The sequence below is a fragment of the Triturus cristatus genome, chromosome 5_2 (genome assembly GCF_964204655.1).
Source record: "Triturus cristatus chromosome 5_2, aTriCri1.1, whole genome shotgun sequence".
NCBI classification, from domain to species: domain Eukaryota; kingdom Metazoa; phylum Chordata; class Amphibia; order Caudata; family Salamandridae; genus Triturus; species Triturus cristatus.
In genome coordinates, this window is record NC_140588.1 from 1,085,757,216 (window position 1) to 1,085,773,868 (window position 16,653).

General features: G+C 45.7%; 1 protein-coding gene across 7 annotated transcripts in view; it reads right to left on the reverse strand.

Annotated features, from left to right (window-relative positions):
• Positions 1-16,653, reverse strand: part of MED12 (mediator complex subunit 12) — a 956,599-nt gene that overhangs the window by 377,361 nt on the left and 562,585 nt on the right. For all 7 annotated transcript variants that reach the window (XM_085608424.1, XM_085608427.1, XM_085608421.1 and 4 more), the window contains 3 exons: positions 16,249-16,350; positions 12,417-12,530; positions 9,560-9,723 (listed from right to left, as the gene is read on the reverse strand). In XM_085608424.1, coding sequence (XP_085464550.1) covers positions 9,560-9,723; positions 12,417-12,530; positions 16,249-16,350 — 380 coding nt within the window. The remainder of the gene's footprint in view (positions 1-9,559; positions 9,724-12,416; positions 12,531-16,248; positions 16,351-16,653) is intronic.

A 16,653-nucleotide genomic window follows, 5' to 3' on the forward strand; every position in this document is an offset into this window, starting at 1 on the left:
GAGGGCAACTTAGAGTTGCCCCCTGAACCTAACCTACAATCCACGTCCTGTCTGAGAGGCTGCCACACAGCAGACATGTTGCTGGACCCCTGGGTAGAGAGCCATCCGCTCTTCTGGGCCTGCATCAATGCACATCCTGGGCGAGGTGCTAGGTCTCCTCCCCCAGGATGGGCAGGGAAGCTTCAAAGGCATGCAGCCTTTGTGAGCTTCTCCAGGCCACTTGCTGTACTCAGCAACTGGCCCCCACCGATTCTGACCCCCACTCTGGCGGGAAGACTGGTGGGAATGCCCAAGGGAGGAAAGGGGGTGTGCCAGCCTCTGCCAACCCCACCCCTCAGGAGGGGGAGGCGAGGTGAAGCACATCTCTGGGCTCTCGCCATCTTGAAGATGGGGTGTCGTGCCCAATCAGGAGTAGGCTACTGCCCCCGTCCCACAGGAGAGTGGCAGGATAGGGGGTGTACCCACCCCAGGGAAGGGACCCATTGGTCCCTGCCCTTTACCTACCTGTAACGCCCCTAAATTTAGTATTTAGGGGCACCCTGAACCTTCCTTCCTCAGATCCCGAATCCGAAACAAGCAAGAAGAACAAGAAGAAAGAAGACCTGCCGTGCAGCTGCTAACAAGAGGACGACACCAACTGATTTGGCCCCAGCCCTACAGGCCTATCGACCCTCGAACCTGCTCCTGCTAAACCCCGGCATCTCCAGTGGTCAGCAACCTCAAAAACCCCAGAGGACCTGACTGCCTTGTGACTCTAAAAGACTGGGACTCCCACGAGCAGTAGTTCTGCTCAAAGCAAGTAACAGACCCCTGGCACCAGCCAGGAACCGCGACTGGAGTGGACAAAGACCACGAGGACGTCCCCCCGGCGACTGTGACCCTGCATCTAGCACCCAAGGCCCTCCTAGACGCTCCTGACGACGCCTGCAGCCTCAACACCAGAGACCCCCCCAACTGTGTCCAGCTGAGGGTAACATTTCCCGACGCGAAAAGACACCCCTGCACCCTGTGCCCTGTGGCCCCCTGTGCCCAGCTCCTGGGCGCCTACCTAACCTACAGCTTCCCAACTTACTTCTCGAAGTGGTGGTCCCACCTGAAGAATCTTCGTCACCGAGCTTGCAGCCTTGGTTCGTCTGGTAGCTTCTCCATAGAAAACCAGTGAGCGTAACGACGGCTCAAAAGCACCCTGCACCCAGCTGCCCAAGTGCCACTAGAAGTGCAACATCTATCCTAATCTACTTCCCCACTTGCCCTGAGTAAGTGACCAGGAGCCCAGCTCCCACAGCAGCCATCAACCAAAGGCCCCCTGCCCACCATAGGATAACATTGGGCCTAACTCTCTCTGCACCAGGCTGCCCCTGTGCCGCTGAGGGTGTAACAACTGTACCTACCTGACCCTGGGAGACCCCTGAGTCTAAGCCCAGAACCTTAACTCTGCCAGTCGAGTACTTACCCAAAAGCAGATAACTCACTTTTCTTCCATAGGGTAACATTGACTGGTTTTCACTTGGAAATTCTTCTAAGTGTCGAGTTTTGAAACTTTAAAATATTCACTAAAAATCAGCCGATCAACGAAAACAAAATTACTCACCTGTTATCAAGAGAGATCCCAGTGCTGGATCTTGGTGCCCAGCACTGACCCTGAAAAGTAATCACAACCGTACTTACCGATAACTTGATTTTCCTTCATAGGATAACATTGCCTGGTTTTTGCCAGAAATTCTTCTGTCGATTTCTTAAACTTACAAATATTCCTTAAAAATTGCCTGTGTAACAAAAACGATTTCTTTCAACTGTTTACAGGAGATGCACCAGTGCTGAATCCAGGATCCAGCACTGAGTAAGAAAAAGTAACGATAACCCTACTTACCTGCTAAGTGAATTTCCTCCCATAGGATAACATTGGTGATTCTATGTGAAAAAGATACTGTCAACTTTTAAAATACAATAATATTCCTTAAAAATCATACCTGTAACCAAAACTTATTTACTCACCTGTTTCCAGGAAATGTCCCAGGACTGAATCTAGGATCTAGTCATGTGGTTAGAAAAGTAATCCAAAAAGTAATTAATTGCATTTAGCTCAATGTTATAATTGTGTTTGAATTGTGTTGCCTATTGCAAGAACTGTATCTATTGCATTCAAAAGTCTATTGCCTATTAAAAGTATTTAACTAAAGCATCTCATTCTGAGAAAGTATATTTTGATACCGGTTGTTGGATTGGATTGACATTTATAGAGCGCAACGAATGCCGAAGCGTCTTGGCGCTGAGGTGAGAGAAAGAAGGAGAGGAAGCACAATGTCGACACAAGAGACACCTTAGGTCCTAGGAAACAACCAGGTTTTTATTTGTTTCCTGAACACGGTCATGTTTGGTTGGAGTCTGGCTGTGATAGGTAGTTGGTTCCACAGCCTCACCACCCCATGAGATAAGCTCTTACCACCCCATTTGGCTCTGCGAACGTTCGTGGCAACAATAAGGCGAGGAATGGCTGATCTAAGATTTCTTGTGGGGGCGTACCAGTAAAAGATTTTACGCAGGTCCGCAGCACCTCCACCATAAAGGGTCTTATGAGCTAGACATAGGGCCTTAAATTCTAGGCGTTGCTGTATTGGAAGCCAATGCAGTGACTTAATGGCATCCGACGTAAGGTGGCCTTTGGGGATGTTCAACAATAGCCGCGCCACAGCATTTTGAATTGACTGCAATTTAGACTTCTGTGCCTTGGCAACGGCCAAAAATAGGGCATTGCAGTAGTCTAGCCATGATGAAACCAACGCCACTACCACTGTTTTCCTTAAATCCAATGCTGGTTCTAAAATAAAACTATATATTTTTACACAAACCATTGGCCTAGAGTTCAGTTCTTGAGACCATTTGCTGACTGAGTGTGTACAACAAATGCTTTACACTGTCCTCTGATACTGCCTTACTGCTCGACCAAGCTACCACTTTAGAGAGTAAGGTTAAATCTAACTTTAGCCTCTGCCAAACCTCTGGGGACTGTGGACTCTGTGCACACTGTACCTATTTGGGAACAGTATATACAGAGCCACTTTCTTACAGTAGTGTTAAGCATTTGTTGAAAACACAGGCAGGAAATCATGTCACACACACAAAGACTGAATCTAGGCCAATTGTTTGCATAAAAGGTTATTATTTTGTTTTATTTCTAGAACCAAGAGTTACTTAGCAGCAGGTAAGTTAAACTCTTCATATAATGTTACTTTCAGCAATACAGGGAGTACTGGATTTGTAGGAACATTTACATTATTTTAATAGTTGAGAAAACCATAGGTAAACTACTCAACAGCACTTGAAGTTACTGTTAGATTACTTTTGGATTACTTCAAGATTGCTTCTCTAGCTTAGCATGAAACAAGCTCCTAACAGTCCAAGCAACACAGGACATTAGTAAGCAGGTGAACTTGTTTACAGGCACTAAGTTACATTTGTTGCAGTACAAGACAGTTCAACGCGATTTTTCTGAAAAAACCCACCATACAGTCCTATGGAGAAAAACATATTGTCAAGTTTACAGGTAAGTAAACAGTTTTAGGGATGGAGTTTTCTGAGGTAGGCCCAAGTTTCCCCAAGGTTTAGGTTAGCACTCAAGGGGCACCACAAGTGGCACTAGGGTGGTCGGGTGCAGAGTGCTGGGTACCAATGTTAGCCAATGGGGCTTGGGGCATCTTGGTTGGAGGCTGCTCACAGGCAGGCCGCTCGGTCTTGAAAAACGAGCTCCTATGGCTAAGGTTGGGGCACAGGGGGTCCTAGGTTAGCACCAAGTCCCCACCGCCAGTGGTGCAGGGGCGGACGGGTGCAAGGTGCTTAGCAGGTGTCTGGAGCCCAATGGAATCCTATGCGGGTTACTGGTTTTGGATTTACGCTGCAGGCACGGTCCAGGAATTCTTCCAGGAGGAACCAACAGTTGGGCAGATAGGTTGGAGGGCTCAGGGACGTAGGTGCAGCTCGGGTCCGGTTCGCCAGGGCTCAGGGCGGGCGGGGCAGGGGTGCCTTTGGAGGTCGGGTTTCACCTTACCGGGCACTCGCAATTGGGAGGGGAGCAGGGGATGTCTCAGTGCAGAGGCTGTAGACGATGTTGGGGAGTCCTGGAGGGGTCAACCCTGCATGGTGGCAGGCTGGTGTTCACAAGTCAGGAACCCACCAGTGGTTGGCTTGGTTCTGGGATCCCGGTTGAGCTGTTTTAGGAGTATGTGTTTCATGCCAAACTAGAAAAGTAATCATGAAGTAATTGAAAAGTAATTGCAAGCATTTTTGAACAGTTTACAAATGTTTTTCTCAACTGCACAAGTAATCCAAATGTTCCTACAAAACCAGTGTTCTTCAACATTGTATGAAGAGTTTAACTTACCTGGTACTAAGTATATCTCGGTTCTAGAAATAAAACAACAAAATAACTTTTTATACAAACCATTGGTCTGGATTCAGTCTGACATTTTTTGCCTGAGTGTGTACAACAGATGCTTAACACTACTCTCCTGATAAGCATGACTCCTCAACCACACTACCACAAAACAGAGTAAGGTATTATCTACTTGAGTCTCTGCTATACCCCTGGGGATCCACTGGACTCTGTGCACACTATTCCTTAATTTGTATATACAGAGCCAGCTTCCTCCAATGGCTGATTTGCGTATATCTGGTTCCCGTCTGAGGCAGCATGGTGGCCTAAACACAATGGACTGGCTGGAGACCCAGAGTATTTAGCAATGGTAAGAGATCTGACATGGCATCAGTTTCAAAGTCTTTACGAGATGTTATGTGAATTTGTAGAGTGGCTAATCACCTGTGATGGTATCCAGGTGCTGAGTATGGCAGACTTGTAGGGGACAGGAGATCATGCCTGTTTCGTCTAGAAGAGTCATCCTTCAGAAGTCCATGACTGAGAGGGAGGTTATGAGGTGTTTCGGCAGGTTGTTCCACATCTTGGCTGAGAGGTACGAGAAGGAGCGTCCTGCGCTTCTGGTCTTCTTGATGCAAGGGAGGTGTGCTCTTGCCTGGGACATAGATTGAAGGTGTCTGGTAAATTGGCAGAAGCTGAGGTGGTGGTGGTTGAGGTAAGCTGGACCGGTGCTGTGGAGAGCCTTGTAGGCATGGGTGAGTAGCTTGAACTTGCATCTTTTCTGGACTCGGAGCCAGTGGAGATTGCTGAGAGAGAGAGATGTGGTTATTTCATTGGATGTTCGGCGGCGTCCTGGATGGTTTAGAATCGGCATAGGACATGGGCTGGGATTCCGATTTAGAGGGTGTTTCCATGAATCAAGTCTACTTGAGATAAGAGCCTGGGTGACCGTTCGTCTGGTGTTCAGAGGGATCCACTTGAAAATCTTCAGTACTATTCACAGGATGTGGAAGCATGATGAGGTGATGGCGTTGACCTTTCTGTTCATGGAGATGTTGGGGTCCAGGATGAACCCGAGTTTTTTGGCAAGATCTGCAAGGGTTGGTGGGGGTGAAGATTAGAGGGCCACCTACAGACAACCAGGGGGAGGAGTCATTGCCAAAGATTAGGCCTTCGGATTTTCCTGAGTTGAGCTGGAGACACTGCTCATGCAGTAGGCGAAGTTTTCTTTCACGGTGATGGTTGCGTCAGTAATGGAGAGGATACGCATTAAGTCATCATCATCATTATAGGATGCTATATTGATGCCATAGGCTCTAACGATATCCATGAGGGGAGTCATGTAGAAGTTGACGAGAGTTGTGCTGAGCTACGATCCTTGAGGGACTCCGGAGATGAGTTTCTTGGGTTCTGAGTTGTAGTGGGGAAGTCAAACTTGCTGAGTTCTGTCTGTGAGGATCCACTCGAGGGCCAGTCTGCAGATACCAAAGTGATGAAGTATTCTGATGAAATATTTGTGGGAGACCGTATCAAAAGCTGCGGAGAGGTCGAAGAGGATGACTGCAGCCATGTATCCTCGGTCGAGGATGCTTCTGATGTCATCAGTGGCCGCAATGAGAACTTTCTCTGTGCTGTGGCAGGTGCGAAAGCCTGATTGAGAGCTGTCTAGGAGTTGATGGAGTTCTGGGTTGTCTGCGAGTAGTGTATTGATGGCTTTCTCCATGACTTTAACTAGGAAAGGAAAGAGCGGGATGGGTCTATAGCTGCTGAGGGTGTTGGGGTCAGCTGTTGTTTTCTTCAATAGGGCACTGACTTCTGCGTTTTTCCAGAAAAACTTTAAGGTGGCGGTAGTTATGGAGATGCTGCTGATAGCGGTCAGTGTGGAGGAGATGATGGTTCTTCCAAGGTTGTATATGAAGTGGGAGCATGGATCTGAGGAGGTTCTTGAGTGAATGGAATTCATTAGGGTGGTGGTTTATTTGTTCGAGAGGGACTTCCAGTTGCTTAGCCGCTCTTTGGCGATGAAGGAGGTGCCAGCCCCTCAGGAAACACCATCCAGATCTGGGAAATCCTCAACAGCAACACACCCACCTTCTCTTCCTGACCGAAACATGGTTCAAACTAGCCTAAAACCTCTACATCATCACAGCCATCCTGCCCGCCTACAAAATCAAGAACCAGGACCAAACCAGAAACCAAATGGAGGGGTGTTCATATCGGTATGCTGTGGGTGGAACGTGTTGTAGATCTTGGCAATCTTCTGTTCGAAGAAGCTTGAGAGGTTGTTGCACAGTGCTTGGGATGAGATGATGTCTTTGTTGGTTGCTGCGGGATTGGCGAACTGCTCGGCGATGGTGAAGAGTTCTTTGACTTTGCTGCAGCTGGCTTCGAGTCTGAAAGCTCGTGCTTCTTTCTTTTCCTCTTGTACTTTTTTGTGGTAGAGGTTGAGACCAGCTTTGTACATGGATCTTGCGATCGTATTTTTGTTGAGTCTACATTTTCTCTCAAGTTGTTTGCAGTGGGGCTTAGACTCCCTGAGGTCGTTTGTGTACCAGCTGGGTCCTTTGTTGTTTTTATAGGTCTTGTTTCTGGTAGGAGTGGTGAGCTTGGCACAGTCGGTGAACCATTTATCAAAGAGCTTGGTGTCAACATTGAGGTTCCTGGTGTGGTTGGATGGGCGTTCCTGTAGGGTCTTGGTCCAATTTTCCTTGAATGTTTTGCACCAGTGTCTTGAGGGTGCTTTGGCGGTTTCTGGTGGGGTGGTTTGGTGGGTGGGTAATTTTGAATTGACTGATGTAGTGGTCAGACTTTGTGAGCGGGGTCGTGTGGGAGGTGGTGATCCTGATGTTGGTGGAAAAAATAGGATCAAGGGTGTGGCCTGCTGTGTGGGCTGGTCATTGGACAGGCTGGATGAGTCCAGAGTTGCTGAGGCTGTCAAAGATTGGCCGTGGAGACAGGGTCTGTGGTGTCTTCCTGGTGGAAATTGGGCTTTCCAATGAGGATGTAGTTGGTTGATCTGACGGAGAGGGGAGCGATAATCTGCGATGTGGTTGCAGAATTCCTCTTGTGGGGACGGTAGGCAAGGATTCTCTTAAGGGTGGCGTTGTCTGTTTGAATTTTGAAGTGGCGTTATTCCATGCGGTTGGTGTGCGAATCCAGGGAGGTGGTGCAGTCAATCATGTTTTTGCAGATGATTGTGAGTCCTCCGTTTGGTTTGTGGTCCGTTCCTGGTTCTTGATTTTGTAGGCAGGCAGTTCTGGCATGTTTTACACCTAGCGACCCACAACTGAACTGTTCCTTGGTAAAGTTCGAGGATATGCGAAAAGAAAATGCCGGAAACAGTGATTGAAAAAATTAAACCGCATACTCAACTCAGCCACATGGAAAAATGCAGGATCAGGAGGATCTCGTTGTTAAGAACTAATGAGCCCTATTTTGAGCTATAAGCACCTCATTCACACGTATTAATTTTTTATATATAAAAGAAAGTATGTACTTAAATCCGATACCTTAGATAATAAATGAGATGTGCACAGTCGGACATAATGTGGCTAAGAAACGGACACTGTAAATTTGTATAATTATAGTATTAATTAAAAAATAAGAATTTTAAATATAATGCTTTTAGAAGTATGGCGTTTTATACGTATATACTGTTTTGAAATTTAATATTATTATATTGCAATGGTTTTGACAAACTATGCAAATAAATAAACTTGAAACAAACAAACTTGAAACATAGGCTCTGGTGGTGGTTGCGGTGTTGCATTGGATGGTCGTGGGGCTAGAATTCCTGGCGAAGGGCGCGGTCCCGGCGCAGATGGGGTTGCCTTTGGTGCACCAGCAGCACGCTCGCTGCACGTGTCTACTGTTGCCTATATTACGTAGGTTCTGGGGCGGGTGGGGCTTCTGTTGGTGGGAATAACAGTGGGTAGGATAACCCAAGCACTTGGTCAAAAGGCAGCAATTGGTTCAGGCTGGAACAAACAGGAACTGGAGGCCACTGGCAAATGGCAAGGTTAGGGCTGAGGTGCCTACTAATGCGGTCGATTTGAGGCCTGCATGGGGTGTGCGGGGCTTCTGCTGGCAGGAAGAACAGTGAGCAGGAAAGCCCAGTTGCTGACACTTAAAGGAAGACACTTGCTCCTAAAAGAAACACTTTCCCTTGGAGTGTCTCCAAGAGCCCCAAATAAGTTAGCATCTCGACTGAAATCCAGATGCTAGGGGTGTCTTCCTCTCCAGGTTTCTGGATCGTCTCTCCTTAGAGCTTGGCTCTTTGGGATCCCTTTGAGTCACAAGCAATGTCCCAGTGCACCTGGATGCTTCCTTGGAGGACTTGCCCTTTATGCCCATCACAAGCATGTTCTCCAATTTCCCTCTCAGACTGATGCCCTCTTTATTGTTGAGGGTCCTTTTGGACTTATTGGAGTAGAACTTGCATTCCTTAGTGGAACGAGAGACTAGAGGCACACCACACAGACCTGATGAGGGTCAGAGGCTGCTTTCTTCCTGCCACAAGAATAGCACTTTACAAATAAGGACTACACCCTGACTTGAAAATTTGGCTAAAAAGGCAAATGAAACAGGTTTCTTGTCCAAAGGAAATGTCGAATTAATATAAATTGAGATGAATTATCACCTAAAACGTGTGAAAAAATGGATAAAAAAACACCCACCAGTCTTTTGGGGGCATGGGGGTGAACACACACGATACATTTATTTTCTTCTTCCCTAGCTCGGCCATGTTAGACCTCTGTTTTCTTTATTTGTTCATACTCGGGAAGAAACTTCAACACAGATGCTGCGCTTTAAATTGTAAGAAGGGTAAAATTGGAATTATTTTACTTCAAGCAAGAAAAATCAGCCTGTGATAATCAATGAAAGGTGCAACTTAGCATTAATTATGCTAATGTTTGCACCTGATTTGTAATGTAAGTATGCAGCAGGGAATTATTCTAACCTTTATGACCATCAATGAAGAGACTAAGACTAAGTGAGTAGGTGCTCTAGCTGCACCTTATTGATGAAGCTGACCAAAGTTGAGTAACGTTTATTTGTTCATTTTTCTGAACAAGGCCTGGCACTTGTCTGTTTACGCTGAGGATGACGATGCATTTTTCAAGCTAACGTTTGGGTGGCATTTAAAAAAATATTCCTAAGCACGGAGTGTCTGAGAAGGGGGTAACTCACCTGTTGACAGATGCTTCTGAGTACATACTTTGCATACAGGTCCAGGCTTGCTGTTTCAATAGAAACTGCCCGTCCTCCTGGCTTTTTAGATCCCAGGTCATCCTCTGTGAGGTCTTCCGCTCCACCAGTGTGCGAGAAGCCAGAGCCTTTCAGTTCGGTATCTCCTGCAGCAAAAAAGAAATGCATGTCACATAATGGCAGACTGCTACTGCTGACCCTCTGGAAGGTAGACAGCCAGGCTGCCAAGCAGCCAAGGGGCAGAAAGGTAAAGGGGCTGAAGAGTAAAGGGGCCGACAATTCTTATCCGAATGGGCGATTGTACAGGAGTAAAATGAGTCAAAATGTTAACGCGTGAAAGGTACTACAACTTTAAATCCAGTCTCAAATTGACAGTTGTAGGAAGGTGGATTATTAAGTAGAGTGGTTGTGAGGCCTCACCATGTGATAATTACACCATCTCCGTCAGGGCCAGTTAAGTTCTTTAATAAACCCTTAGTTCAGTACTGGGTAGCTTTGGGGCAGAGCAGTCAGGCTTAATCAAAAGAACAAGAGTAAAACATTTAGAAGTATCAACACAGTCTATAAGTAGGAAACACAACAATAAAAATCCAACACCTATTTATAAAAATAGGGGATATTTTCATCTTTTTAGTAATCAAAACAACAAAAATCGATTGAGAGAAACCGGAGATGTGATGTGATATATCTATATATATATATTTTTTTTCTTTCTTTTAGAGGTAAGTAAATTCTTTTGGTACAAAAAATCATTGTAATAAACTTAGCAGTTTGAGGCAATGGGCCAATGCGACTACTCTTAGAATGGTCACAACCAGTTGGGAGACAGTCACATGGACCACTTATGTACAGGGAGACTGTTACCTGTCGGGTCTAGCGGAGTCCGGGTTCTTGTAGGAATTTGGCTCTGTATAGGATATTGCCACTGGGTGATAATACCGTGCAGAGTCCAAGGTTCCCCAAAAATGTACAGGACTCAAAGCGCTCTATTAGTGGTAGTGTGGGCGAGCAGCCTTAGGCCTAACACAGAGGAGCGCAAGACATTTATTGCACCACAGTGATCAATATTGGACACGCGACTCAAGAAGGAGATCCAGACCAATTTTTGAAAGTTGTATTTGGTTTGTATTTTATTTTAAGACCAAGATATTCCTAATAAGGTGAGTACACTTTTAATTATAAATAATTTTTACTTTGAAAAATCAACACTTACAAACTTTTCAACATTGTTAAATGTTATCCTAGGAGGAAAACAGTTTTGCGGTTAAACAGGTAAGATCTGAACTTACATTTCCAGTCTTTGGAGCCAAAAGTCAGTAAGGGCCAGGGGTTAGGTGAGTACCGAAACTGCGCCATCAGCGACACAGGGGCGTCTGGGTGCAGAGATCAAAATCGAAGTATGGACCAATGCTTTCCAATGTAGACTCTTCACTTTGTTCTGCACCAAGATGCACAGGCTGCAAAGGCAGTGTTTGAGTGTCAGGGTACAGGACCTCTAAGGGTGGCACAATATAAGTGCTGCAGCCCTTAGAGGCCTTCTCTGGTCACAGTGCCCTGGGTACCTGTGGTACCATTTACCAGGGGCAGTCATGTGGCCAGAGATGCCAATTGGGTATAGGCTTTAATGCAGTTTTTAGGGAAGAAACATAGGCCCTGGGTACCTGATTAGCAGGAGCCCAGGGTACACTCAGTCAAAGAACATAAGCAATTCAGCAAAAATGCCATGCAAGAAAGAGGGCACTTTCTCACAGGCACACATCCTATTCTTCTCGAGTTTTACCGAGTTGTGGGCTGCCATCTGCTGCTAGCAGAGGCTGGGGCTCACATTACAAAGGTGGCAGGCCTTTGTAGCTCTCCTCTTCGAGCATGGGCCTAGCCAGGGGAGGAGGCATGACACCTCTGCCCAGGATGTGGATTGTTTCTGGTCCCAGAGAGCAGGGGCTCTCTATCCAGGGGTCCAGAAATATGTCTGGTGGTGGCTGGCTGTCTACAGCTGGTCAGAGAGCACACCAGGGTTGGCAGGCTTTCAGGGAGTACCTCTGAGGTGCTCTCTGAGTACATGGCACAATAAATCCCACATTGTCATCAGTGTGGATTTACTGAGCAGAGTAGTTTGGTACCAAACACTCCTGTGTTCAGTGAAGCCATTATGGTGCGGTGGAGCTCGAATTGTCAAGTTTAAAGCCCATGTACTCTCAATGGCATCACTGGCACTTACAATATTAGGAAAAGGACCCCAATATTGTAGGGGCAGATATGCTCATGCATATGCCCTCACCTGTAGTATAGAGCAACCCGCCTTAGGTCTGCGAGTCCTGCTAGAGGGGTGACTTACCTATGCTGCCAGGTAGTGATAGCTGGCATAGCACCCAGGCAGGGTGCCAAGTCTACTGTTTTCTCCCTCACAGGGGCATGCAGGCTGAAAGGGCAGCGGCATGGTCCCAGTGAGTGGGATCTCAAGGGACCCTCTTCAGTCTCAAGGCCCTAGGTACCCAGGGTATCATTTACTAGGGACTAACAGGGGGTAGAAGTACCAATTTGGGATTTGTCTTTTTAGATAAGAAGCACTGGCACAGGGCACCTGGTTGGCAGAGATACTGAGCACTACAATTGAAATCACATCAAAACCAGGCAAAAAGTCGGGTGGGGGGAGGGGAGCTAACCATGCAAAAGAGGCACTTTCTCGCACTTATCACCCAACATAGGTCTTGTGATATTAGAAAACTAATGGGCATTGATGGCTATGAATATTCTCAAAGATTAGTAGAGCTACAATAAGCCAACATCTTTGGGGCTTATACTGATTATATTGATTACAAATTAAACACACAGGACTTACCTAAAACGAAGACAGCCTTCAATACAGCAAACACCGCTCCATCCACAATTCGGTTCTGGGAGGCAGCAAGCAGGTGGCGGTCGCAGGAGGAGCGAATCCCCACTGTAGGTTTATCTGGAAAAGGGAGCAAGAAATGCTAGCCTAAAGTGAAAGCATTGAATAGTCTGTATGCACACTACAGTGAGTACAAGGAAAACAGGCTGCATCAAGGTTAGCACAGGTGCATAGCAGCACAGAAACTTTGCTCTACCATGTAGACACTACGCTAATACACACAAGAGAATCATTCCTGCAAATGTGTAACCCAAACGATTTTACAGAGATAAGGAATAGCTATCAAGCCATGTTAAACCTCAAATAATTAAAAAGCTAAAATCGAAATCCCTAAACTCTATGAGAAGAACTAAGTGTGCGGCATTTCCGGGGGTGCTGAAGGCTGTCGCATTTCCAGGGGTGCTGTAGGCAGTCGCTGCTTCTTGATTAGCATCATGTGTGAGAATCTTAGTTTACCATTGTCTCCTAGGGACAACAATGCTCCTGCAATACTTCCTTTGGCACTTTATTCTTTAGGGTGATGAGCATTAGACTCACAAGAGATGGCCTGACCCAATCAATAACGCTCAGAGTCAATGTTCAGTCACTGCTAGATCTTCAAAAAAAGAACAGGACCATCACAGGACTCTTCTGTGAAGGTACACACTGGAATTAGCCTTGAGGGATCCTGGGAATACATTTTAAAATGTCTATTATTTTTTATGCAAAAAGTATTTTTTACAAGTAAATAACATTAAGATTCATATCGGTCAGCCTCATTGAGTGAATTTCACTTTACTTATTATTCCCACAGTTCTCTGTACTGGTAGTTGTACTCTTAGATCCCCCCCCCCCCCCTTCCCCTTTGAACAGGACAGCAGGATCCAATATTTAGTCCAATAAGATTTTGCCTCAACGCCCTCTGAGAGGTGGTTATGGCTTCAATCAATATTCCCAAGCACAGCCACTAGTACACCATGCAGTGTTTCAACTCAGCCACAGAGGAGGGTCTGCATACCAGTGGGGAGAAGACAGTGAAGGTTCAGGAGTGCAGAGCTGCTGTCCTGCCTCCTCCTTTCCAGAGGGGACTTAAGTCAGGGAAGCATAAGCAGGGACACTTTCCTCGAGTGCATACTTCTGGCAGGTCGTGTTTGTTATAAACACTTGCTTGCTACAAAGTTTAAAATCTTTGGGAAAAGAGCATGGGAGTATCAGAGTGCAGACTCTTCCGTGCAGCCCGCTCACAGAGTCCGTGCTCCCTGCTCTATTGATTGCTCAGCTTTGTAAGCTTACAGTCTTCAAATGGTCATATTTCAGGAACAGTAAAGGCTAGAATGATGGCTCAAATAGCTCTGAAACCCCACGTCTTCTCCAATTGCCTAAAGGGTGCTAAAACACAGGAAATGGGAAACTGAGTTTAATCCAGGCAGAAGGAATCTACCCTGAGACAAAATAAATGGGCGGGAGACCCCTTTCACATGCCATACACAGGTTTCATGAAGGGGAAATGGAAAAAGTAAATGCCAGCTGGGATGTCGAATAAGGATGTCAGCCTAACACAAAGAGAGCACTATTCTGAGATACTAACAGATCCCACAATATAACAGATGATGTGGAACACACACATTAAACATCTTTCATACATCCCAGACATGATGAGGGGAATAAACCTCACTTATAAGTAACAAACTGATCTTTTACTGGGGAAAGTTAGTAGAAGTCTACCCACGGGGTGGAGGTTAAAAGGTGTATGTCCATGAACTAAAATCACACTGCCACCACTGCCAGCCACCACATGACTATAGCTGAGTCACTCTCAGTATGGGGGGACACAATGCGTGCCTTAACAGCTGGATGTTGATCTTGATATAAAGAATATCCAATTTCTTGCATAACGGTCAGGTTCACTGGCGGAAAAACAGAAGGCTCACATAAAAACACGCACACCTTCCAAAAGCCAAGCAAAGGACTTTTGTTCAAATAATGATGTAGGAATTTTTAACACCAAAAGTCTGATGGCATTCAGAGTTGCCAGTTTCCAAGCGGAATAAGGCTTCCAGTTCTCAGGTTTTGCAGATTTTTGACTGATCAATATGGACAGAAAACACTGTGCTTTCTGTCCGCATTTTTTTTTAGAAGCAGAAAAATACAGATTTGGTTTTTTTTCTAAGGGGCTCTCCGTGCTATCTTCCATGAATTCCAGGCCAACAGCTGAGCAGATAAAACAGAACAGAGGAATTAAAAAAAATCAGGATTACATTTCATTACTTTCACATGTCAACATAGCTACATATATTTGTAGAATAATCATAATACTAATGTGGGTGTAATATGTCATTTCTGGATTGCTGGTACTGCGTGTCGATTATCTGGATAGCTAGTACTGCGTGCAAAGTATCTGGATAGCTAGCGCTGCGTGTCAAGTATCTAGATAGCCTGTACTGCGTGTCAAGTATCTAGATAGCCTGTACTGCGTGTCAAGTATCTGGTTAGCTAGCACTGCGTGTCAAGTATCTAAATAGCTAGCACTGTGTGTCAAGTATCTAGATAGCTTGTACTGCGTGTCGAGTATCTGGATAGCTAGCACTGCGTGTCGAGTATCTGGATAGCTAGCACTGCGTGTCGAATATCTAAATAGCTAGCACTGTGTGTCAAGTATCTGGATAGCTAGTACTGCGAGTCTAGTATCTTGATAGCTAGTACTGCGTGTCAGGTATCTGGATAGCTAGTACTGCGGGTCAAGTATCTGGATAGCTAGTACTGCGGGTCAAGTATCTGGATAGCTAGTACTGCGAGTCTAGTATCTTGATAGCTAGCACTGTGTGTCAAGTATCTAGAGAGCCTGTACTGCGTGTCAAGTATCTGGATAGCTAGTACTGCGAGTCAAGTATCTGGCAAGCTAGCACTGCGTGTCAAGTATCTAAATAGTTAGCACTATGTGTCAAGTATCTAGATAGCCTGTACTGCCTGTCAAGTATCTGGTTAACTAGCACTGCGTGTCAAGTATCTGCTAAGCTAGTTCTGTGTGTCAAGTATCTGGATAGCTAGTACTGCGTGTCAAAGTATCTGGATAGCTAGTACTGCGTGTCAAGTATCTGGATAGCTAGTACTGTGTGTCAAATATCTGGATAGCTAGTACTGCATGTCAAGTATCTGGATAGCTAGTACTGCGAGTCAAGTATCTGGATAGCTAGTACTGCGTGCCAAGTATCTGGATAGCTAGTACTGCATGTCAAGTATCTGGATAGCTAGTACTGCGTGTCAAGTATCTGGATAGCTAGTACTGCAGTAAGGACAACATTCAACACACAGCCTCATTATGGTTTAGTGAAACACAAAGGGGTAACGCAATGTTTGTACACGTAAACCTCGATTCTCAGGAGACAGAATCTGGAGTACTATCTCTGAGAAAAGCAGCATTGGTATCCACAGGAACCTAAATTAACATACGAGTAAAGACTCAAACTAAATAACCCTCAATCATGCTCCCCTCAAACAGACTTCTTTGTAGCCAGAGTCACGCCTGTCTAATCTACCAAAGTCTTAACGTGAAAAGAAAAAGGCCTGCACTTTAAACATGGTGCAATGGTGTAAAGACAAAGTACATTTTCTGTCAGCATCAGAAGCCTCTCACTACAAACATGGCCCCAGCTACTGGAGGACATGCCAACAAACACCATTTGAACTAGAAGGAGATCCATGTTGCAAAAGCAGCAAGGTGATTCAACTTTTGTGTGTATCAGTAACCTGGCACAGCTCATCTTATGGTATCCTGGGCCTCGTCAAGAACGGTACTTACTTCCATCTTGTTGGCATGGATTAAGCTGTGGAGTCTTGAAAAGGTGGAGTAAAATACGACAGGTAAGACGTGCTCCTGGCTCAGAGTCCTGTTCACTGCATGCTGCAAAAATAAATGTTTGTTTTAAGACAAACTTGTGAGGGACTACTATGCTTAGAAACTGCTTGAGTGGTGACAGCCTAGAGGAGACAGGAAATATAGAAACAGTAGGGAAATAGTATGTAGAAACGCCAAATGATGTAAAGCAGGAAAACACTAAGATACCTGCGGGGGCTACCTTGTGAATCACCAACAGCTGTAAAACCTAGGGTTGTGATACCAGAAATACTCACAATGGGTTGTCTAGGGGTACAGGGCAAAAAGGCCAGAAAGCAGCAGGCAAATCAGTCTGAAAGAGTCCAGGTT